This window comes from Agelaius phoeniceus, chromosome 9, assembly GCF_051311805.1.
Source record: "Agelaius phoeniceus isolate bAgePho1 chromosome 9, bAgePho1.hap1, whole genome shotgun sequence".
Classification (NCBI taxonomy): domain Eukaryota; kingdom Metazoa; phylum Chordata; class Aves; order Passeriformes; family Icteridae; genus Agelaius; species Agelaius phoeniceus.
This window is the reverse complement of record NC_135273.1, coordinates 19,783,112-19,807,311: the sequence shown is the minus strand read 5'-3', so window position 1 is coordinate 19,807,311 and position 24,200 is coordinate 19,783,112. Positions and strand designations below refer to the sequence as shown.

The 24,200-nt window shown below is 45.7% G+C and overlaps 1 protein-coding gene across 5 annotated transcripts in view; it reads left to right on the top strand.

Annotated features, from left to right (window-relative positions):
* Nucleotides 1-4,564: 4,564 nt before the first annotated feature.
* Nucleotides 4,565-24,200, top strand: part of LOC129123187 (uncharacterized) — a 31,135-nt gene continuing 11,499 nt past the window's right edge. The window contains exons 1-3 of one of the 5 annotated variants that reach the window (XM_077183150.1): nucleotides 4,565-4,844; nucleotides 14,413-15,275; nucleotides 22,437-22,598. In XM_077183150.1, coding sequence (XP_077039265.1) covers nucleotides 4,796-4,844; nucleotides 14,413-15,275; nucleotides 22,437-22,598 — 1,074 coding nt within the window. In that variant the 5' untranslated portion in view covers nucleotides 4,565-4,795. Of the gene's footprint in view, nucleotides 4,845-4,951; nucleotides 5,051-14,412; nucleotides 15,276-22,436; nucleotides 22,599-24,200 lie in introns of those variants that run through there. The other 4 variants (XM_054637444.2, XM_077183153.1, XM_077183152.1 and 1 more) reach the window with 4 other exon arrangements.

Sequence of the window (24,200 nt, the reverse complement as noted above, 5' to 3'; positions counted from 1 at the left end):
AAGAGAACCATTTCACAGGAAGCTGGAGTCTTTTGGAAACTTCCGTTTACAGGAATGCAATTATCATGCAATTGCTCTTTGAACCCACACCTCTTTTTTTCCCCCTTGACCTGTCCCTCCTGTGAGAGACTGCTGGCTGAGGCAGCACGGGCTTCCCCGAGCCATGCCTGCCCACACCCTGCCTGGCACGGGGCTCAGCAGGGCAACAGCCCCACAACACCCCTGGCTGGCACTGAGACCCTCATGCAGAAGGTGCTGCCTCACTTAAATGACATTAATACTGCACTGCTGGCATGGCAGATTGGGCAAAGGTAGCTAAAACCTAAAAGAGAAAAAAACCCCGTACAGTCAGCTATCGGGCACAGGTCCAAGCCAACCCTGATGGATGCTGCACAGAACATATCCTCCCTGTGCTTTCTCAGCTGCTGGGGAGTACCCCCATAATACGTCATTAAATCCACCCCTTTTCCCACACTGTCACACAGATATCCAATGTCTCTCTGCATGCTACCTCCCAAAACCTTGCTTGTACCAGAGTGAAAGAAAACATATTTAAGTCAAGAAGGTGATTGCATTGCAGAGTCCTTTTGTGCCATGCTGCATGTGTACAAAACAAATCAGGAGGTAATCAAGCAATCTGTCCAGATCCAGCCTTTAACTAAGGAATCAGGGAATGGGATGGAAAACAAGGTCTAATATGTATGTATGATGAAAGGTTGACAGTTATTTCATTGTGTGCTTCAGTGTGAAAACCACAGTGACAATGATACTGGAATGTGGTTTTTGACACCATGAATACTTCACACCAGGTGGAGAGACCTTTAACATGCATGAGAGATCCTGTGCTTTGGGGGATGCACAACTTAAACAAGATGGGCTCTGAAACTACTTACAAAAATCCTGTTCTCCCAGACAAGCTGTGGCAGAAGGAGATGAAATTATTTGCATGTGGGACATGCCTAACGCCAAACAGCAGAGGAACACCTCTCCCAGCCAGGACAGCTCACCTGTGCAGGGCTGCACCTGCTCAGGGATCTGTCCTGCTACTGCAGGACAGATTTTGTCTTCTGGGGAGAAGTTTTGAAATAAGGCTCACATTTGACAGGCATCCTCCTTTGCAACTGCAGAGCATCTCAGTGGACACCGTAGCAGACATTTTTATGAAAGATCTGGGATTGCACAGTAGTAATTGGGACATGAGGCAACAACACAATGGTCCAAACAGCACAATAGTTTTAGGAGTCACCACTAAATATATCTCTCTTGCTTTCCAGGTACCTAACTCAGGAATTGTAGTACAAACAGACCTTGCCCAAACCCCTCACCCACCCTTCTTAGGGCAAGCAGCTCCCTGTGAGCTTGTGCCTGACTTCTCAACAGTAGAGAAGGACCCTCTGCTCTGAAGATGCTTTCCACAAGCTCTGAGTTTACAGAAATGACAAGAAACACAGGATGCATCTGTACACCAAGGGGATCCAGAGACACAACACCTTTCCACACTTGTGGACTTCTTTGGGTGGAGAGTTTTCTCATGACTGAGGAAATTGATGCATCCATCAAAATCTAAGCTGATGCTGACTAAGAGGTTTTTCCTCTTCCTGTTACATCCTCTGCAGCTCAAGAGGGAATTTCCTGCCCAGTTAATATTTGGAGAACACATGCCATGCTCTCAGCACATGGTTAAATGGGAAGGGGATCCAGCGCAAGGAATGGCAGCTGCAGGGAAAGGGCAGATGTAGTGTGTGCCAAAAGCCACAGTGGCCCCAGTCCCCAGGCCAGGCTGTCCCAAGTCTATTTCCTTTCCTGGCTGGTTCCTTCCCATCCTTGAGCTCTGTTCCAGGACAGCAATCTACAGCTCAGCCCCAGCACCCCATGCTCCCCTCACTAACAAACTGGACTTTAAGGAAAAGGAGTCGATCTTTCTCAAGACTCCCAATTAAATGGTGAGATTTGACAATACTTTCACTGCCAGATGAGACGAAGCTGCAAGATAGAGGCATCTTTCCTTTCTTATTGTACTGCAGCAGCAACTGGTTCAATACACACAGGGAACATGATCTTTCCCATGTCAAGGGTGTTCACAAGGTTTAGACAAAAGCACATTAATAATCAGTTTCCCTTTTCTGCACTTTTCTCAAGCTTGGACACCAAAACCAAGCATCAGTTTTGTTTCTTGCCTGTGGGCTGTTTTTGATGAGGGCTGGAATTGGTGGTGTCCACCCTTCGGAAGGCTTCACTGCTGTTCATAATACAAGCACAAAATGGTAGAATCCTCCCTTTGGGTACATGCATTTACACTGGCATAAAAGTCCTAGGCATGGTAATGCTTTTTTCTGATTCAGTGCTAAGCTATTCAAGTAAAACATCTTGATGCTAATATAGCAAATAAACCTGAGTTGAAAAAAACATAAAACACAATTATGCTACTAAAACTTTCAAAGTGTAGACAAAAATAATCACATGCAACAACTAACAACAGCTTTGTGGAACCCTCTAGACTCTGAACATTGTCATATATTGTGTCAACACAGGGCATTTCCAATTTAATTTTCAGTTTCATCCACACAAACACACCCTCTTGTGAGAGTACCTAGAGCATTGAAGTCCTGTGCTCATTGCCAGTCATTTTCATTCCATGTTTGCCCTAGCCCACAGCTAGAGTACTTGTCTTGTACATATTCCAGGAGATATTTTATTCTTGTTCAAAAGCTTACTGTCACAGGGTTGTTTTATTTATTATATTTGGTAACACAGTCATTTCTGTTGGCCTCAAGCATTCGTTGAACACAAGGGGGTAAACCAAGCTTAGAAAGAGCCAGCTTGAGATGCCTTAGGAACTTCAATTTCTGACTGCATCATACACTTTGCTTACTACAAATGAGATACTTTTCAGAACACTTAGGGCTGAAGCTATTTATAAACATCAGCATTGTAGCTTTTTTCCTTCTCCAAACTAGTTATTAAAAAAAAAAAGTCTCCAGGTAATATAGGAGTGTGCTCAGCAGTGTACAAAACAATGGAGCTCAATGGCAGAAAGAAAGGAGAGTGCAATGGTGTATGGGCAGCAGAGCTGAAGGTGAGAGGCTAATTCTTTGTCCCCAGAATTCCTTTGGCTGTGCTATTGCATTCATGCTAAGGCATCTGTATCTGCTTTCTGCTGCTCTAATAATTTAAATCTGCTCTCTGCAGCTGGAGCTGAGAGGGGAGCCAGAGCTGGTTGCATGGGCCGAGCATGGCAGCATGTCAGACAGCAAGCACACAGCACTAACCACAGCACTGTGCTGGAAACAGGGACCTCCTCTCCCAAGGGAACCTACAGCTTTCCTTCTCACCAGCCCAAAGAGCATGGAAAACTTGGCTCTGTCCACACAACAAACCACATTCTTTGGTTTCCCAGAAAAGGAGGAATAGGTGCTGGGTGCACCATGGGTGCCTGGAGTGTTTGAAGAGAATCAGATGCAGCCCCCAAAAACTCTATCTCACTGCAGTGGGAAGCAAGGGGAGAGCAGTAAAATCCTCCCAGCCTGAGGAGAAAAGATGCCTTTTGGTTGATGACACAAATTTGGGAGCAATTAATAATTAAATACAAGAGCAATGTGGTGGGAAAAGGGCAAATTAGACACTCTGCCTTTGAATTGTGGCTGGCTTCAGTCAGCAAACTCCAGTGACTGCTACAGCAAAAAGTGAATTCACTTTAGTTGATACTTGACCTGAAGTGTGTGCTGCAGAGGCACAGGACTGCAGGCTGGTACCTGCAAAGCAATGGGGCAACTGGACTGAGCTCCCCTGACAGCTCCCCTCTCACTCACTTTCTCATGGCATTTGTAGCACCAATCTGTGATATCCTTGGGGCCACTGATCCTATGGACAGCTGAAGTCCATGCAATTAGGCCGGTTTAACCGGTGGAGCAGCACATTTTCAATCCTGAGAGTGCTCATGTCAGCAGAAATCTGGGAGGGGGAGCAATACAGGGACTGGTGCTGTCTTAGCAAGCAGAGACCCTATATAGGTTTGGGGGCTGCTTGTTGTAGGGAACTTTTACTCCTTAAACGTAGCCTAGGAGTAATTTCCCACACGTTTCCCAAGACAACACTCCAGTGGGCTCAACCATGCCCAGGGCATCCCAGAACACTTCATGCCTGGCATGCATGTTTGGAGTTCACTCCAGTATGGTGACAGTGCAAATCTGCCCATGGGAGCTTGCACCCAGCAGAGTCCTGACACTTCCTTCTCACCCCTCTTACCCATAGCCTGCAGCACCAGTGATAACCAAGGCAATTTTCCATGATGAACACATAACACGCAATTTAAATAGAGAACAAGAAAAAACCTGAAAAGAGAGGAAAAAAAAAAACCCAACAAACCCACTCTACTCTTTTACTCTCTCTCCTCCCCACTCTAAACATTCCAGCCTTCCCTGCCACTAGAGAGGGGAGTTGTTTATTGATATTATGCAAGTACTGAAATATTTTTCTATTTCTTCTCTGCTATCCTTTTTTTCCCTCTCTCTCTCCCTCTCTTCTCCGGGGGTTGCAAAGGTAGTTCAAACCCCTCCAGTCATCTCGGCTTATCAGCCACAGGAGATACATTCCTCTGGGCTGCTCCCTTTATAAGTCACTGCTGGCCGGGCGCCCGCCCGCCGCTCCGCAGCCTCCGCGCCGGCCGCGCTGCCCGCTCCGCGCTGCCCCGCCATGCCCTAGCCCGGGCCCGCTCACCCACTCGGGCAGGGTCGGCAGCGATGGCACCCCCGCCCCCGTGCCCCGCCCGCCGCTGAGGGCGGCTGCTGCCGCCGGGATGTTCAGCTGGCATCGGAGCTTCACCCTGGGAGCGCCCTGGAGGAGAGGTGAGTCGGCCGCCCCCCCGGTCAGCCAGCGGCTGCCAACACCTCCCCAAACCCGCACCCCGCCACCCCCTTCCTTCCCCTCAGCGGCCGCGCGGACGATACTTAGGACGAGCCCATCCCGGCCCGCCCTGCTCCCGGGCCCCGCGCCGCTGCCGGCCCCCCCATGTTGCGCTCGCTGCTCTCCGGCTGCCTCTGTCCCCTCGCAGGTAAGGCTGCCCCAGGCGCGTCCCCCCCCGCTCCAGCCTCCGGCACGCCAGCTCCTGCTGGGGACAAAGATCGCCCCTAAGGAACCGGTTTCGTTTCCTCTTAAAACGGGCTTATTTCGCTTTGCTAAGCGTGGCAAAGCCTGGGAGAGAGGAGGGCAGGCGGGAGCACTGTGGCTCCGAGCGGTCCGTGCTGCCCAGGGACCGGCACCCGGCGGAGCGGCTGCTCCCGGCTCCGCGCGGCTCCGGCGCCCCGTGAGGCGGCTCGGGGCTGCCCTCCGCCCGTCACGGCGCGGGCCGCGGACATCGGCTCCTTCCCAGGCAGTGTATCCCCACCCCACAGGGATTGCCGAGGGCTCCAAGTGTTTTACTTGCTCCCGCCTGTACAGATGAGGAGACTCTGGCAAGAAAGGCAGCTATAGTCCTGCAGCTTATCACCTATAACTTTTTAAGCCTGTTGTGCCAACAAATTATTAGGTCTCAGTATGCCTTTTCCAGGCGTAATGGGGCCACTATATTTTATACCTTAGCCAGAGCTGCAGGCGTTGAGATGACAAGCCCCATGTAGCACAATTCTCTTAGGATCCCTGTTTATCCCTCAGCTTGGCTTGTGGCAGCTGTAAACGAGATCGGCAGGTTCTATCTCATTGGCATGGCTGCACTGGGCTGGATTGCTTGGCATAGAGGTGGCCACAGACAGAGTTTGTGAGAGCGTAAGTGTAGTGTGCAGTGCAACAGCAGGATGGTAAAAATGTTGCAAACGCATGTGTTTGGGGCGGTGATACCTCCTGGGGTCCCGACCTTCCATCCTCATGCCAAACTCCTGCTTCTTTTGGGGTGCTGCAGCAATTGTTCCCATGGAGTCATCAGAAATGACACATTCTTGGAGACACTCGGGTACTCTCTGTACTCAGCTGTCCTGGTCTGGGGCAGCTACTTAGAGCTCCGTGTGAGCTGGAGCCTCTGTGAGGTGCCCCAGCAGGTAACTGTTCAGTGCTGCTGCCAGCAAGGCTGCTGAAGCACCTTGCTCTGCCTGGGTTCAGTCTGGAAACTGCTACCCAAGGACACAAAGGGCTCTAGAGCAAAGCTGCTGTGAGAACATGCCAGCATCCCCCTAAGATGTGGAGGGTGTTTGAGGAGTGTTTTACAGTATGGTGGGAACTGCTCCTTTTTGCCCTGGATGTAATATGACCATGAACTTGTTTCCTCCAAGATATATAATGCAAACCTGATGGCAGGGTTAGGAGGTGAAAGGAAGCTTGCTCTTCCACATGGAAGTGTCCCTCACCACCCAGACCCAGCAGTATTGTTAAGAGGGTAGGTGAAAGCTTTGGTGGGAGAAGAGAGTTATACTACAGAGCACTGAGGGATCAAAAAGAGGTTCTGCTAGAATTTATCCAAATAAGATACAGCAACATCACTCTCTAATCACTTCAGCTAGGAAAAAGAGACCAAATATTATGCATGTCCTGATTTAGACACTATCTCTATTCAGAAATAGCATTCTTGGCTCGTCTCTCACTGCAACTATAAAAGATTTCAGACATGCCAGAGCATGGTTATGCCTGTCCAGTGCTACCTTGTTTGAGCAGAAGCAGCTCTCCAGGGTTTTACCAAGGGACAGCAATGACTGTCATGAAGAATGGCTTAACAGCGACCTTTCTAATACCATTCCCGAGTTCCTTTGGCTTCAGTTGAAGCACTGATGTCTAAATGGCCTTGGTCTTTGGGGCTATTGAACAGTTGTTTATCCAAGCCTATTATAGGCAATAAAACCTGAATTACTACATACCTGTCATCCCTAGGGGGCACGTTCCATCCTTGCAAAGGGCCTCCTGGCTCCTAGTTAATTTCTGGCTGAATAATCCTCTGTGATATGAGGCAGCCTGCAGATCAGATGTACAAGGAAATGATCTAAATTAGACATTTTTTGCCAATGTGTGATATATTTGTTTCTATTGTTTTAATTTTCTGCTCAGACATATCTCTGAGTTGTGTGCTAAATAATCCTTTTCTGTTATACAGGGCTGCTCATCAAAGCACTATTTCCTTTATTTAAGGTTTTGAACCCTTCTCTTGGAGGAACACATGGGAATTTCCAAGGAGAAGGATTTGCAGGTCTTTAGTGGCAGCTGTCATCTCCCTGACAAAAATCTCTCAAATAAGACCCATAGGTGATTGTAGGGGCTGAACCTCTTCCCTCCCCCAGCCCTCAGGACTGGTTACATTGCAAAGCAGGGAGGATTTAGGCACTAATCCTTGTGCACCAAAATTACCCCCGGCCAGGTTTTCCCTCCGGATCCTAGATACAAAGAAATAAGTTGCAGCGTGAATGCAGAAACGAGTGGGAGCAGCGCTTTAGCCGGTGCAGTGCACAGGGTCAGGTGTTGGTCTAAAAACTGGTGAGTGCCAGCCTACACAAGTAACCGATAAACCAGGTGGTCTGAGGGGGCCTGCTGTGCCCCGGGACTTTCTGCCAGAGGTCACTAATCTATCAGACCTGTCGCTAGGTTTCAAAAACTTCACAGGTCACTTGGAATGAATAGGAGCAAGCTGTAAAAGTGTCAAGTGGCCTCTCTACTTGGAAATCCATTTCCTCTTTAGTTCACCCAACTATATCAATCAGTAAACAATCAATCAATCTCCCTCTCATTCCTCCTCAAATGCTTGAAAAGAGCTATAATTAGCTCCTGTTTTCTAAAACATAGATACCAAAGCAATGAATGTCTCCTCAGAGAGTCTCAGTCAGAGTCCTTGAACCCTGTTATCTTTCTCTCGGCATCTACTTTATATGGATTTATCATTACCAGCTGCACCTGTGGGGACCTATAACGTTTCTGGTCACGTTATATTAACCAAACTACGATCCTAAGGAACTTCACATGCTTAACTAGCATTGAGACTAGAGACCACCTTGGAACCAAGGGATCTAAGTACTTTGTGCTTTTTGTTCAAGGACTATCTGAAATCCAGCTTTATCATAACTATTCCTTTGCATGCAACATTTTGAGCAAAACAAAATGTATATGTATATTCATGAAATCAAGTGCAATTCACTTCTCCAGCTGGATAAATTGAAGTTTAGAGAATCAGATCTATTGTGCAAATATTGTTACGACATGGCAGCATGTTCCTTGCAAATGTGAATTTTTCAGTCACAACTCCAGTAAAGAAAAAACAAAACAACAAGCAAACCAAACAAAATAAAACAACAAAAACCCCGACCTTTCCTCTGACAGTGCTTTTCATGCCTTCACAAGTTTCTGTTGTTGTAGGTAGAAGTTGTAACTGGTGCACTGAAGACGACAGACCCTGTGATAAGCTTTCTGTATGAATTTTTCAGCTTGTGATTATCCTGATTATTTAGGAGAAGCCTTGCTCAGCTTGAGCAGCCCAAGATTCGGCAGCAGACTTAGCACGCTGCCTGAAGAGCATTGGGGAAGGCAGATAGTTTGCAGACTTTGGTGACAAGTAGCACCTCTGCCATTGGCAGGACTGGGATCAACAGTCCGGTAAAGCACCAGATAGTCGAGTGATCCCCACCCCGTGGAAATCCCTGGCAAAGCTGTGTGGAGATGGACTGCTCACAGAGGGTCAGTTGGTAGTGGTTACTGATTTTTTGGCGTGGGGACTTTGTTGGGTTTGGGGTTTTTGGAAGTGCAAGAGTAATTCAGTTCTAGTGAGCACCGAGGTCCTGTCCGTGTACCGCCTGCCTGAGCTCACAGGGCTGTGCTAGGGAAGCTCTTCCCCAGCCGGGGGGGTGACACGGCTCCCGCTGGCCCTGCGTGGGGGCTGCTCTGGAGGGGCCAGCACGGCCCCAGCACCCGGCTCCACCCTTCAGCACACGTGGGGGAAAAGTCATCAGCAAAAAATGCCTATTGTTTCAGAAAGGAAGTGACCCCTTCTCTCTTAAATGCTGGGAAATTGAGACCTCATCACTGGTGAGAAAAAAAGCCACCTCTTCGAAATGAAAGGGAAATACCACCTGAGCCGTCCTGCCAGCAGTGCTAGAGAATGTGGCACAGTGACAAAACTAAGGGAGTCTTTTTTACGGGAAGGAAGGAAAATGAAGGAATGTAAGGACTGAATAGGACAGGCAGCCTTTCATTTCTAGGTCATGAGTCTGACTCCAGTGCACTAGTCACTGCTATCTAATAATTCTTCAAAAGGCAAAAATCATCTCTTAGTCTGTTACTTGGAAGCCACAGCCCCATCACAGAACCAGTCCTGCATGGCAGGGTTTCATCCTTGGTGCAGCTGGAGCCAGAGAGGAGTTACTAAGCAGGCTGTATCCTCCAAAGGATGCTGAAAAACCTTTTCTGGCTCTTTGCATGTGCACCTTACTCCTGTACTCAGGGCCAAGCAGAATAGTAGGAGTGCTGTGGTTTGACTTTGGTCTTCCTTTGCAGGGCAGCTGTGCAAAGTCCCAGCTACGCCAACAACCTAAGTCATTGGTGATACCCTCTATTTTTGGTGGCACAGTAAAGTTGGAAAGTGCTGGCCTTGTAAACTGCAGTGTGTAGGATGTTGCATGTCTTGTGGCATGTGTGGCACACAGTAGCAGGAAGTGGAAGAGATTCTCTGAGTATCTCTGGGCTGGTCATCCTGTACAAGCCTGCAGATGGGTTTGCTGTGCACATAGACCTTGCAGCAGTTCTAGAGACAAGCAGAAGGCTGCCATGGCTCTGCTATCCTTTATTAGACAGTGGTGGATGGAGACAAGCAGAGCTTTGGCTCCAGTTGTGCTGTGTTCAACAGAGATTCTCCCCATGCCAAGTAGCCTAAAAATCAGGATGAACATTTTGAGACAACAGGTGGGCAGAGACTGGAAAGGAAGAGAGCAGCAAAGGGCAGTGCTGGTATGGTATGGCTCTCTACTGCCAGTAGCAGCACTCATTCCACTGCCAGCCTGGCCTCTTCCTGTCCAGTAGTGCTTCCATTAGTTGCATACATCAGAAAACCACACACTATGATACTTAAGTCAGTGTATCAGAGACCATGGACTCTCTCAGGGACATAGCAGAGCTTAACAGGTCTTGCACTGAAGGAATTGCCAGTGAAACACGACTTTGAGTCACAGGCATAGATACAAAAAAGAAAAAACCAGACATGGGCATCAGTACTTTGGAGTACAGGGATTAGGATACAGACTTTGGCTTGGTTTACTAGAAAGGTGGAAGCTTTTGCAAGAATTGGGCTTGAGCAGGGTTGGAAATGTGAAGGAGTTTTTTCTGGGCAGTTGTTTGAGTTCATCTTGTGCATCTTGGGATAAAAAAATTACTTTCAAGCAATTTTATATCTAGGTATCTGCCCTCCCTCTCCTGGTCAGTGATCTCTGTACTAATACACCAGGCTGAGTCCTGGCAGCTGCTAGTTATTGTGCAACAAGAAAGATAACTTGGACTTAAAAGCCCCAAGAAAGTGAAACCCTGGGACAGGAGATGACTGGGAGGGTATTTACCTTTGAGAGATTTAAGTTTCTCTGTTAGGCTATGCTAACTGCAATATAGAAATATCCTAGAAAGCAATTTAAACATGATGCAGAGCAAAGTTCTAGAGACTTAGCTGGGACATATCTGCTCCTTTCACTCCCTATCAATTACTCTCAGATATTAGCTAGTTCACTGTCACCACCTCCTTGTGACTTGGGAAGCAGTCTGATTCTCCAGCTTTACAGGCACAGGAAACTCAGCTTTCCAAGGCTACACATGATCACTTACCACCAGTTACAGATATATATTTCAACGCAGGGAATCCTGTATACCTCTAGGGTGAGTACAGAGCCATATAACTCTTTGAAAGGGCTACTAGGCAAGTAGCACAAGCTACCCTGAGACAATGTTTGGCCTGGGCATACATGTTGAATATGCTTCAGGAACCTGTACTGATTCTGAAGCATGCACACAAAACTCCACTCCTTCCCTGGCTGCCACACCAGCGTAGCAGCCAGCTTCCTAAAAACTACAGCATTTGCTATCTTACCCCCACACCAGAGGGGTATGGAAAACCGGTCCAGGGGACAAGAAACAAACAACAACAACAAAAATCTTGGCTGAATTCCCAGGAACAGCAGCGTTAAACCTGGCTGGCCTCCAGCACCAGTAAATACATCTTACCATTGTTAATGCCACCGCTCAGCTCTCTGGAGCTCTTCACACCTCCTTTCAGAAGCCCCTGTGCAGGGTTGTTCGCAGCCGTACCCCTGCAGCACACTCCCTCCAGTGCCAGGCAGGAGTTGTCTCCCTTCCTTGCTTTACTCAGGGCCCCTGGAACTGTTGAACAAAGCACTTACAGACCAAGCCTTCAGCCAAAATTAGCTGACACAGTTCTGTTAAGGGCCCTGAAAATGAGTTAATTTATAGCAGCTGAGGGTCTGGGTCGCTTTTTTTTTTTTTTTTTTTTTCTCCCCTCAATTAAGCAGATGAACTTTAATTGCACCATTCTGGTGTTTGTTAGCAATATGCTTGAAAGAGCTAAGTGTTTTTGTATGCCTCTTTTGAGATCTGTAGCAGGAACAATCTGCTTCTTGGAAGCCCCATGGTTTAGATTCTATAATCCAGTTAATAGAGAGGAAGAAGAGATACTCTTCTGTCAGTGAGGTGCAGCAAGAATAACTTGAGTTTCAGGTCACTGCCTTAATCACTGGAGATCTTTCTGCTGTAGCACAGATGACCTCACTGACCAAGGAAAAATACTATTGAATGAATGAGGATGAGGTGCCAAAGTGTGTTGCAAAATCCTGTTGTCCTTTGCCAGTATTCTGGTCTTGTGGTAGGGGGATGATAACATTTTGCCTCATCATAGGGCGTTGGAAGAATAAATCAGAAATGCTCTATGGTTCACAGGACCTGACAGTGCTGAGAGCAATGGTTTGCAGCCTAGAACAGATAAACAATTTTTGTAAAACATGTTGCTAGTGACCACAGTAAGGGGAGAGCAAAGAACTGTTGTTGGCATCAAGGCGGCCATCCCACAGAGGGTCAAAGATTTCATCTTATTTTCTATTCTTTCTACTCCAGCCAAACCTTCACATTGCAGCTTTTGTAGTCCTAAAAGATATGCAGTAAAGCATCTGACATCTCCTTCTGTAAGTAGCAAGACCTCATTTTAATATGCTGCTTCCTGATTTTAGACAAAGCAATATTTGTGTAGGCCAGGGTGAAACCAGTTAAGCAAGAAAAAACAGGGGCAGATTGAAAGTGAGAGAATCTCCAGTCAAAGGAAAGCATGGCATGATTAATAAGTGAGAACAATCAGTCTGTGGGAGAGAACTACCATTGCATATAGTAATTCCTGGTAAGAGTGAAAGCTGTATGGTTTGTTCCTAAAAGTAATTGCAGGAATGCAACTGCTCTCCTCCTGACTCTCAGTGGTTTTGTTGGCCAGCTGGGTAGTGATGCCATCAGAAGAGCCTGTAAGCCTTGTATTTTTCATGCAGATACAACATTTTGTGTCTGGCTGCCAAGAGGTGTTTGCAGCTGAGCAGGTAGATCCTCTTGACTCCAAATCAAAGTGACTCAGTTCCACTCCTCCTTCCAAGCCCTGGCACCCAGCTCCCTCTTAGAGCTGATGTTTTGCTATATGTGAAGCTGCAAACCAGTCACCCTAGTCCTTGTCCTCAGGTCAGGGTCCTTCATACATATCCCAAAAGTGGAAGAATAACAACAGAGCCCAGCACAGGCAGCTCCTGATGAGCTTTCCTGGGTAATGTCTTTTTCTTGTCTCTCATCACAGCAACATCCTGGTGTTGTATTGTTGAGGTCTAGCACTGACTGTCCCAAACATGGCTCTTGGCACTAGGAAGATGCTTGTGAATCCTGCTAAGGGAGGCAGTGCAATTCTCTATATGATAAACAAATCTTATATAAGGGGGATTAGCACTACGTACCACAAGAAGCCCATCAGATTATTTATCACTGACTGCCCTTCATAAAAATCCAGTGTAAAATATTAAATCAGTGGGTGTCTATGAACAGCAAAGGGTATGTTTCAGTGGTATGCCAGGAAATTCTCAAGATCAAATGAAGGGAATTCAAATAAAGTAGAAAATGATCCATGTAAGAGTTAGCTTGGCCTTCATGAGTACAAGTCTCCCTTATCTAAGTACTTTGCAGAAAGCAAGCTGGAGGAGGTAAAGATGGGTTATTTCTGAAACAGGGAGCTTCTGGGTTACCACAAAGGAGAACTGCACAGCACAGCTCTCCCTGATCCACTCCTGGTGGGGTGGATCCTGGGCTTTCCTGCCCACCTAGGGACATTTACATTATTGGCAGTGAGTTTGTGAAGCTGATGCTGGTCTGATTCAGGCAAAAAGAAAGAGGAGAGGGGAATGAAGTAGAAAGTAAGACATCCAGAAAAGTGTATGCATTGTAGCCCTCTGAGGCACTCAGGGTTGGGCACTAAGGGAAAAGATACCAGGGAAACTGAAGTTTTGTTCTGCATCAATTCTTGGTTCCAAATTCACAAACATACGTACTTGGAGCTGAGATTTGCAGTTTGCTAAAAGGTAGATGCAGAACTTTCACACTGGCTCTCATGCCATCGTGACCCAAATGTTTACACTATGAAATATTATATTCAGAAAAACAGTAAGAAAAACCTGGGAGCAGATCTCTGACCCTTGAAGATCAGCCTTTCGTCCAGAGACTGTTCTATCACATTACTGTGTAAAATAATTGTGACTTGAAAACAAGTCTTCTTTGTTCGTGTGCAAAAGCTCTTGAGCAAGGCTGCCCCCATCTCTTTTGTCTTTACAAATAAGGTAGGAGCTCACTTTAAAGACATTACTTCATAGCTAAAATCATATAGGAAGTGAAAAAGATCTATAGTGCTTTTTACACTTGCTTTTTTTATCAGAACTTGATTTTTGTCACGTGTATGTGAGCAGAGAATACTGCAGAGAATACTAAAGAGTTTTCAAATCGCTTGTTGCAACCTAAAATTCACTTAAGCCTCTGGGAAGAGTGATTTCATTTTGCTCTTTTTTTTCTGCTGGTTCAGAATACAATTAATTGGAAAAAATATTTGAGCTTTAAATTAATGTCTATCAGGCTGAAAGAACATGTACATCTCTCCATCTATATGCAGATAATTACTAAAATGTTACCTGCCTACATATGTTGTTTTTTACCTATCAAATCAGAATTGTGCTTTTATGAGCCCCCCTGGAGGACTCTGAGGCTATGAAACACAAGCCTTTTGTTGCAGTAAAGCCTACAAGAAAGCATCATATAGCTCAAGAAAAACAAATTAGGGCTGTCCCCCTCTACCACCTTGGTATAGGCAGTTTTACATTCCACATCCCTCAGGGGATGCATTAGACACTTGAGTTTTGTAGCCTCCTGTGACCTTCTACTTGTTTTCAGCAGGTAAGAAGAGCCCACCTGCAGAGGACAAAGTCGTGTTAACACACATGAAGATACTGAGCAATGAAGGAATTCAAAACCCAGGGTTAATCCCAGAGGCTCCAGCTGACACAGCCTGCACAGAGGAGTCCCATCTTCCCGGTGCCAGTGTCCCACCAGACTGCTTGGAAAGTCCAGATGCAGCAGCCACGCCAGCAGATGCAGACTGTGCAGATGGCCCAGCAAGCACTGACTATGTAGCCACCCTGCCTGACCTCAGCGCCTTCGAGTCCAAGTGCAGGCTCCACAGATTTTCCAAATTTGAATCTGAGGACTCGGGGGTTGAGTTGCCAAGTGGTGCTAATTCTCCATCAACGCCCACGGGCTCAGAGAAGAGCTTTGTGCTTCACAGCAGAGACTCATTTTGTGACTCGGGTGTGCTTAGCACCTCTTCTTCTCCAGAAATTGACCATCAGTTAATGAGAACATGTAAAGAACATGCCAGAAAAGTTAGCCTACAAGATCCAGAGAGCAAAAAGCAAGATGATTACTATAGTCAGGAGGCAGATGCTGTGCAGGATTCTACAGCTTCCCTTGAAGACTTCAATGACCCTCAGGAAGAAAGTCCTGATGATCATTTTCACCAGGATGACAAGCAGTCTCCAGAAAAGGAACCGACTGCAGAGATGGACCTTTCCAGGGAAAGCACTCTTTCCACCCCAGGTCCCATAGAAGAGCCAAAGACAATTGAGACAATTGCTGACAATTTTCCAGAGAATTTTGGCAGCATGCAAGACCTTCAGATCCATGAACATCAGCTGAAGAAGTACCCCACAAGTGACAGCCTGGATGAATACATGGATGAATGCTGTAGACTGAGTGAGGTGAGAAACATGTGAACTTAATTTTAAATCTAGGCCTGTCCAAACACCCCAGTCAGTGTTCAAGTCCTGTTTGTCACAAATTAGACACATCTGAGTGAGTTTAAAATATGTCCCCTGAAACTTGTAAGCAGTAAAAAATGGTATTTGATTTTAAAGGTTTCTTTTCTTACCAGTAAAATTCTGAATTAATTTGTGAATATCAGGTCTGGGTAAGGATGAAAAATGACTCATTGAAATCTGGTGTTTATAAAAGCTCTAGATAAGAGGATGGACTTGATTCTGGTCTCAAAATGAAGATTATGAAGTTAAGTCATCATCCTCTGATAATGGAGTGGGGGGTCAGAACATAGGTTTATTTTCAAGACCAGGTTATTCTTGTCTCTGGGAATAGCTGGCTTGCTTTTGGGGCACTGAAATTTGTAAAGAACTTGTCCAAGAGTTAATTAATTTCTGCCCAGGCCTGTTGTGCCCTGTTGAGTCAACTGTCTCAAATAATGCACGAGCAGGGAGTTAATTCACAAAATCAGATTTTTGTCGGGCTGGAGTTGGAGATGCCATTTTAACTTGCCAGCATAGCTGTGATGGACCAAACTGCAAAGACCAAATTTCAGCAGGTTGTCTCACTCCTTATTCCCTCTCTTTCCCCTTGCTGGTACCTTGTGCCACTGACAAGAGAATAAAAAGCCCTTCTGTGCACCTTCTCCCATTGCAGGTGCTGGTAAGTGCTCCCCCCAGCTCTTTGCCTGAAGCCTCATGCTGCTGAAGTGAGGACAGATCACTGCAGTGGGTTCCAGGAACCAGGAAAGCAAAGATCTCAGTGGGGAGCTGATTCTTGACAGAGAGAAAGACCAAAGAGCCCCATGAGCAAAGGGAAGGAAAAGGGAGAAAGACAGACTGGGTGAAGAGGGTCACAAACACAAAAGCATCAAATGGTGCCTAGCAGGGATTTTTTTGGGGGGGTGTTCATTGTGGTAGTAGTGATGAATTGGAATTGGAGATGGGTGAGAGTAAGCCAAGTAACAAGTGATGTGTGCTGTGCAAATAATTTAACCGTGACCTCGCTGCCCTGAACAATCGGGCACTGGACTTCCTTTCCAGCATGCTAAAACCTCTTGAGCAGTGAGGAAGGTCAGAGATGTCTCATCTCTGTTAACATTGCTTATCAAAGAAGTACAAGCAACACACAACCCATCTGAGCAGTGTTTTCCTCCCCAGAGCTATCTCAAACATGGCAGAAGACAGATGTCTATTTTACACAGCTCCCAAACAGATCTGGCCATTTGGCAGAGAGTTCAAGAAAAGATGAGAACAGCAGAATCTGACCATAAGGAGACTTCATAAAAAGTTACCTAAATTCTATGTTGCACTCTGGAGAGTTTGCACCCAGATTTGGTCTTGTCGACAGCTCTGTATGCCTGTGAAATTCCTTTAAACCCTTAGTGAAATGGAGCCTCAGTTTACCAAAGCAAAGCATTTAAATAAACAAGAGAATAAATTAGAAAGAAGCTGAAGAGGAAATTAAGCTCTTGGTGGCTTATCTCCGCTCCTTTTTAATATCCTCACTGGCTGAGTGCTAAAGCCCTGTGCCCTAGAGCACTTTTCTTTGTTTTTTTGAGCTGTGTAAATACAGCTGTGACCTAGATGCTGGGGAAGTTTGCCCCTCTTTACAGCACACCCCCAGGCTGACGTATCTCAAGAGCTGCACTCCTCAAAATGCTGGGATGCCAGGTAGCACCGAAGTTGACCGGGACAAGAAATGCCCATGGACTGCTGCACAGCCCTGCAGCAGCTGCTGCACTGTGTGCCTCAGAGCAAAGGACAGCCTCTGGCAGATGCAGAGTCTTCTGCCCTCACTAAGCTTACACCAGGCTGACCTGTCCTCACTGTCATACAACAGAGACCTGTTCAGGAGTGAGATCCAGATGGTCATCTGACCATACAGCTGACAGATGCATCTCAGTTCATCCCATCTGAGGATCTGCTCCAGGCTTTCTCTGTGGTTTTCATATTTGTCTGTCCAAGACACAAAATGGTACTTAGAAACCAATCTCTGCTATGGTCTGTTGTCTTCTGAGGGACTAAGATATCCCTGGAAATGAATCACTGTTTGCTGAAAGAAAGCAGGCCAGCACAGTGTATTCCCACCTTGCTTGGCAAGAACATGGCAAACCATCAAATCAATTCCTGCATTAAATTAATGTTGATAGAAAGGCAAAAGTGCTTACACTGGCTTATAATTAATGCTCAGTGAGAGCATTATTTAGTTACAGGTGACACCATCTTCCTCAGTTCTATTGATGGTTTTGGGAACTTTCAATTAACAGAAGAGCAGTTGAGTTTCCCCAGCTCAGATGGCTGTGGCAGTGCCAACTGTGCTCACTGGCTCACCACAGCCAAACAAGGATTCGGTCTCTGGATGAAGTTGTCCCTTGATGTCCTCCTGACCATCCCTCACTGCTGAGGCCACTTCCAAGAGAACAGGAAGGAAAATGCTGAAAAAGAGAGACTGGAAATGACCAAATGTTTTGACCACTTGGATTCAGTTGGTGAATCGCTTTGGCTGAAAATATACATCAAATCATTTCAGCGCAGCATTTTTAGACAAAGCTTTCTGATCTTTTGTTTTGAACTGTCATTATTTTGAAATTTGCCTACATTTTGAAAGATGAAAGAAAATGGAAGATGTCAAACAACAAGAGAAAGAACTTTGAAGCCTAAATAAAAGCATTTCCTTTTAAGCTTGAAGATACATAGCTTTTGATGCTTTTCCTTTACAAACACTTCCTCACGCTCCATAAAGTTTACATTTAAAGTCAGCCCAGCCCAACCCAGCCTCCTAGAAGAAAAAGGATGGGAGCACCATCAGCATTAAGTGAAAAAAAATCATTATTCATGCAGTGCTATTTATCCTGGGCCAAAGCAGTCAAAATGTTTCTCTACAGAGTGGTACAGTTCAGGGGAAGGACTGGGCTACCTGTGATGGTCAGCCCCCTAGCCTGTGCATGCTGCTCAGAGGAAACCAGAAGCTATCAGCAAGCACAGCCCCTCCTGGACAGCAGGGTGGAGACATCAGAAATACACAACACGATCCCTCTCTTTCCTGTTATTCACAAGCCTTTCGGTGCTGTCAGCTGCCAGTGACAAATGCTTCCCACTCAGCTCGGCCTGTGGCTGTGTCAGTAATTGGTTGCTCTGGGCCCAGGATGGGAGGGTTGAAATTCTGTTGTTCCCTGTCGGGTGGTGCAGTGACCACCGTGCTGCCTGTACCAGCCAGGCTCACATGGCCAGAGTGCACCGTGAGGGTTGCATGGCAGGATGCAGCCTAGTATAACCCAAAACCATGCACAAGAAAAGTGAAGAGCATTGTGTGAAGCACAGAAACCTAAGGCAATGCAAGATACATCAGTGAGCATTTCTCTGAACAAAGAAAAGCTTCCCCTGCAAACTGCCTGTCATCTTCAGCTCCTGCTGCCAGGTCCAGCCCAGGACAGTTCTCCATTGAGCTCAATTGTAGAAAAGCACATCACATGCATCCAAGTAACAGATAGTGGCTGAAATGAGGCTGGACAAAGTGCTGACCAGATGATCAGACATGCAGATTTTGATTATACATCAGTACTTGAAAGCAACTCTTACTCTTGCAGTTCCCACTGAACTTCAACTCTTTGTAGTGATCAGATGCTGCAGTGAGCACAATATTCCCCAGAGACAAGAGGACAGGCTCTCACCTCTGTGAGCTGTGCAACCACAGAGGAAAAGATGTGATTTATGCCAGTCAAAATATTGACTAGAGGGCTCTAGATAAGCCAAAGTTCCCAGAGCAGATGCTGATCCTGTATTTTTAAGCTTCCTAAGAAATCTGTGGGTCTGCACAACTGTCATGATTTATTGCCAGGGACACACATAATGAAAACCTGTGCCCAAAACTTAGTCAAGTGAGCACTGACAAGGGCAGAGATCCTTCTTTGGTTACACAGGTGTGCAGTCAATGTAGTACATCTTAACTCCTCAGGGTAAAAAAACCATAATATGAGTAACTCAGCATAGCATAACTGGGAGCCTTTAACTCTCTTTCTTCCAGATGAGGGTGTGGCTCAGTCTCATGCCTAAAAGCAAAATCTGGCATGTATTTGTACATTACATTCTTACTTTCCTAGGGAAGCTTTAACCATGGGATTCATAAATTGTCTTTATGATCTTCATCTTACAGAAAAGTAGGCAAGATATTTTTCCTTCTTCATAGGCTTCATCATCTCAAAAATGGGCACACAGCTTTTGTTCCAGCACTATTTGACAATTACCATGTGGAAAGTAGGACAAATTTCAGTCATGAAGCTTCAGCTGGGTGGACAGAGAATGAAAGAGACATCCTGGAAAATGTTTGCAGTTTTCTTGTGGTTGCTGACTCTTCACTACTTGCATAAAACTGTCTCAGATGCTGAGAAGAAAATATTTAGACCAGAATATGACAGACCAGAGTCTGTGTGCACTTGGCATCACCAAAAGATAGCTAGGGGTCTTTAGGTATTTCCAGTCTATGAAAAAACAAAGTCTTTGAAGGGTTCCTAGAGAGACTCTCTCTGTGCAATTGTTTTGGGGGCAACCAGCTAAATTACACAAATATTCTGTATGGAACACTTGCCATATCTGAGCAGTCCTAATGCTAACCAGCCCTGTGGCAGGGTGAAGCACACCCCTAAAAGTTTTCACCATTGCATTCTGATCACAGAGGAGGCTGGCCCTGCAGAAATATGCAAGCACTGGAGGCTCTGCCTGATTTGTGCTTTCTGAGATCACTTCAATAAAATGCAGATTAATTTGTCATTAAGTAGCCCAAAGTGCCTTAAGCAGCCTCTGAAGTCTGGCTGTGAAACAGGGATCTTCAGCATATTGAGTCCAACCTTCAGTTTGATTTAGGTCCTCTACAGGGGTAGATCCACTTTGCCCCAAGACCTGGAGCACCCACTCTATACCTTTTCCCTCTCATTTTCTGGGCACCTGTATTTACTTTCAGGAGTTAGAAATTTTCTCTAACTTTTGCTAAAAGCCACGTTTTTTCCATGCTTGTCTCAAACACACCTTTGCTTTCCAGAGCCTTCAGCTCTAAACACAGAGCATGGAAAAGCAGGACCCTCTTCTCCCCCTGCCCATTTTGGCCTACAAACCCAGCAGCCACAGACATGAAGCAGGACTGTACAACATTAAGCACAGGACAAATACAGAGCAAAAAGAGGGTCTCTAAGTGAAAGAGGTCACCATCTTTCATTGAATGCTTCATTCTTTTTTTCCAAGCTAAGTTAGAGCCAAGTGTTTTACTCCATCCAAGACCTTGTGTGTCCCTTGAAGCCTCCCCTTGTGTTTCCACAGCTATAATGGGTTGGATTTGTCTCAGTGTCTCCTTAGGGCAGTACAGACATGCCAGCAGTCATGCATTAGCATACTGGAAGGAAGAGGAGTTGCTAGATGTGCAAAAGGAGGGTACAGTGTAGCAGAAAGCCTATATTTTGGGATAATAAGGAACTACTGACTGTCTATTGGAACAGTATATAAAAATGACTGTTCATTTTGAGACAGCTCAAAATTAAATTTTCAGAAGTTGATACCCATGTACTTTCTGAAAACTATTCTTCTAAAGCTGGGCACCCCCAAATCCCTAGCTGCTTTTAGATATGTTGGTTATAGTGCTTTTGATTCAAGCTTTTCCCACCAGATGCCACACAGGCTTTGTTCTCCCTTTGGGTCCTGGGGCTGTGCCCCTTCCCATTGCACAGCCACAGTAAATACTCAGTTTTACAGCTGAGTAACTTTTGTCTTGCCACCATTTCTTGCAGGCTCTGCTTGAGAGCATTTAATGACTGCTTGACTTGGAGTCAACAACCTCTGTCCCAACTTCAGACACAAAAGCATCTGGATTTAATAATACCTGTTTATAAATAACGTTGTATCATCATTTGTTTAAAAAGAAGTAAATCCTAATGTTGATTATTTTTGAACACACCATGAGCTTTCTGACATAATGAAAAGACAGGAAGAGTCCCAGGGCTGGCATTTCCCCAAAAATGTAGATTGTTGTGGGAAAGGAGACAGAGTAAGCTTCCTGCTTTTGTAGAGGGAACTTATTTTTTGAAGTAAGATAAACTTAGAGCACTGCTTTTGTAAAGATCAAGGCTTATTTTACTCACTGATATCACATGCACATCAGCAGGCAGCGCCAAGGTGGAAGTGAGTCCCTGTGTGTGTCTGTTAGCAGCACGTTCGACACAGCCTGAGCCCGGCACAGGGGAGGACACTCACTGTGCTTGGGGAGGTCTTGGCACCAGAAATGGTGAGGTGCAGAGCAGGAGGCTGGGAAGCATCATAGCTTTTCTTCTGCCATAGGATTACTCTCTGTCTCCAGCACTGCCCTTGGCTGAGCAGCAGTGAGACTCTGTCAGGTCCTGGTTGAAGAGAAATCGGCGGTAGAGATTATCCTTCCACAGCCAGACAGTAAAGTTGCTCCTGCAAACTTTCTTCAGGCATCTCTTCAAGACTGAGAGTAGCAGCAGGGATGTAAGCTGGGATCCACTAAAGACTAGTGGAAAGATGTTCTTTCACTTTGGCAGCTTGATTCAAGTACGTTTCTCTCACAGACACACCAGTGATGAGGGCCAGAGTACAGCAGACAAAGTGTACCCCCAAGTTGGTCACAACTCAGCAAATCAATGCAACCTGCAGATACATGCCTTTGGGTAGGAGCTAAGCCCAGCTTCAGTACACAAAAGTGTGACTTGCACTGAGGATTGTGGACTAATGAGCCACACTAGCCCCAGCCATCCATTACATACAGTTGAACCATATTTGTTTGTAAGGCTTCTGATGCCAGTAAAACCCAAAAATTAGCCTGGGAGGTGGAACTAGAAACAGGCTGTCATAAGGTTTTCCTCTGCATCAGCCTGTGATCAGTCAGAAGAGTCCCTCTGACAGTGGAAATTGCTGAGTAATCCAGAAAAGAGCTTCAGCAAGTAATGCTGTAGCTCAAATCTGTGGTAAGACCAAAGCGCCTTGCAAGAGGAAGCCTGACTTTATCACAGGACATGACTGTAAGGAGTGTGCATGCCTCTCAGCTCCTAGTAAGAATTGCTCTCTTGTTACTCCATGGTCCAAGATCTATTGTCATTGCAGGTGAACCAAAGTAACAGCAAAGCCCTGGGATCTGGTCTGGGATACCTAGAACACATCTGCCAACTGATTGAGAAGATTGGGCAGCTTCAGGAGCACAACCTGCGTCTCCAAAAACAAGTGTGCAGCTTGCAGAAAGAGCAGAAGATGAGTCAGATAAAAGAGGTAAGCACATAGTATAGTATCCAAAGCAGATACCATAGTATCTTCCATTCAGTAATACATCTTAAATAATAAACTCAAGGCCCAAACAGAAAGTTCTGTGTGTGGGAAGATGCCAATTTACCACATCCAGCACCCACCTGGACTGGGTACTCTGGTCTTTAGGGAGGCCTCACACACCACAGTGGGTTTACTTTCCTGAGGCTGGGCTTCTGGTCTTATTCAATTTTGTTTCCCAAATGTGCTTGCCTCTTTTGAGTTAAAAAGCACACTTCTCACCTCATACAATGGCCTGTTCTAAGCCAGTAACTTTTTCTTCTCTAAGCTGTAAACTTTCCAAGAACACATCTCCTTTCCTCAATGCTATCAAAATTAAATACACAGAGCTCCTTAGCAATTGTGTTTTGATTTATAAGATCTTACATTTCCTTCTGTTTTCAAACTGTCAAAATCCCAGAATTTTTCACAAAACAGACACAAGGGGAAAGAGAAGCAGCAACACAATGACCCAGCTCCATGCTTTTTCTCACTTCCTGTGCTCCTGAGCTGCCAGATGAAAAATCTCTGACATGAAACCATTTCAGTGTTCCCATTTGTCATTTTTATCAGCCAGAGCTAGCTGCAAAATCTGACTGAAATTTGCAAATAATTTCAGGGTCTTCCAACATTTCCATCAGCATTTTTTAGTCCCTGCATATTTTATTAAGCTCTACCCCACCTCTTCTTCAGTCATCATATCAGATTTCCATCTTTTTTTGTCCCCTGCTTTTTTTTTTTTTTTTAACACTCGCCAAAGGAACAGAAAGGGTTTATCACACTCAGCTATTTCTTCCCAGCTGTGCTGTGGTGAGTCTTTTATTTTCCTGATAGTGTCATTGTTTCCCTGGTGCTGCTCTCCCACCTGCTGGGACTGGATCTGCAGTAGGTGACTGACTCCTCCTCAGAGCCAAAGCCAAGTTCTGAGTCAGGTTGCAGAGCAGAGTAGCTTGTCATTTCCATGTACCCATCTCTCACACTCAGAGGAATGCAGCCTCCTACATAGAGCCTGGGAATTGTTAACACATTTCCTGAAGCTTTACAACTGTGAGTCATTGCTCAAAGTAACTCTTCCAAGCTGCAAAATCATCTGGTGCACATGCCCCCTCCCCAGCTCCCACTGAAATGAAAGGCACTGTGCTTTCATTTAAATATTTGAAACTTTGATCTTTTTGGTACTTCTGAAGGTCTCCCAGCAGTGTCTTCTTAAATGCATTTGTCTCATACTGTTCAGTGGGAAATTGGATTCTCAGATGTAACATTCAGTGCTTGCAGCATGGTTTAAAAAACTGGACACTCTCAGGTATCCTGTGGTGCCTGGATCTCCTATATTTGAGCAGCTCTCCATCATTTTGTTCTTCAGTCATAGCCCCTCTGAACTGAAGAGGAATGCTAGCCATGAAACATGAAGATTGCCTTCCATAATTTGGAGGGGTCCAAAGACTCCTTTACAAACCACGTTCACTCTCCATGTAGACTATGAGCATGGAAAGGTTTCCATGTCCCAGACATGGCTAGGGAAGGCATAACCCCCAAACATGGGGTTAGCATGGTATTAAGAGCTGGTCA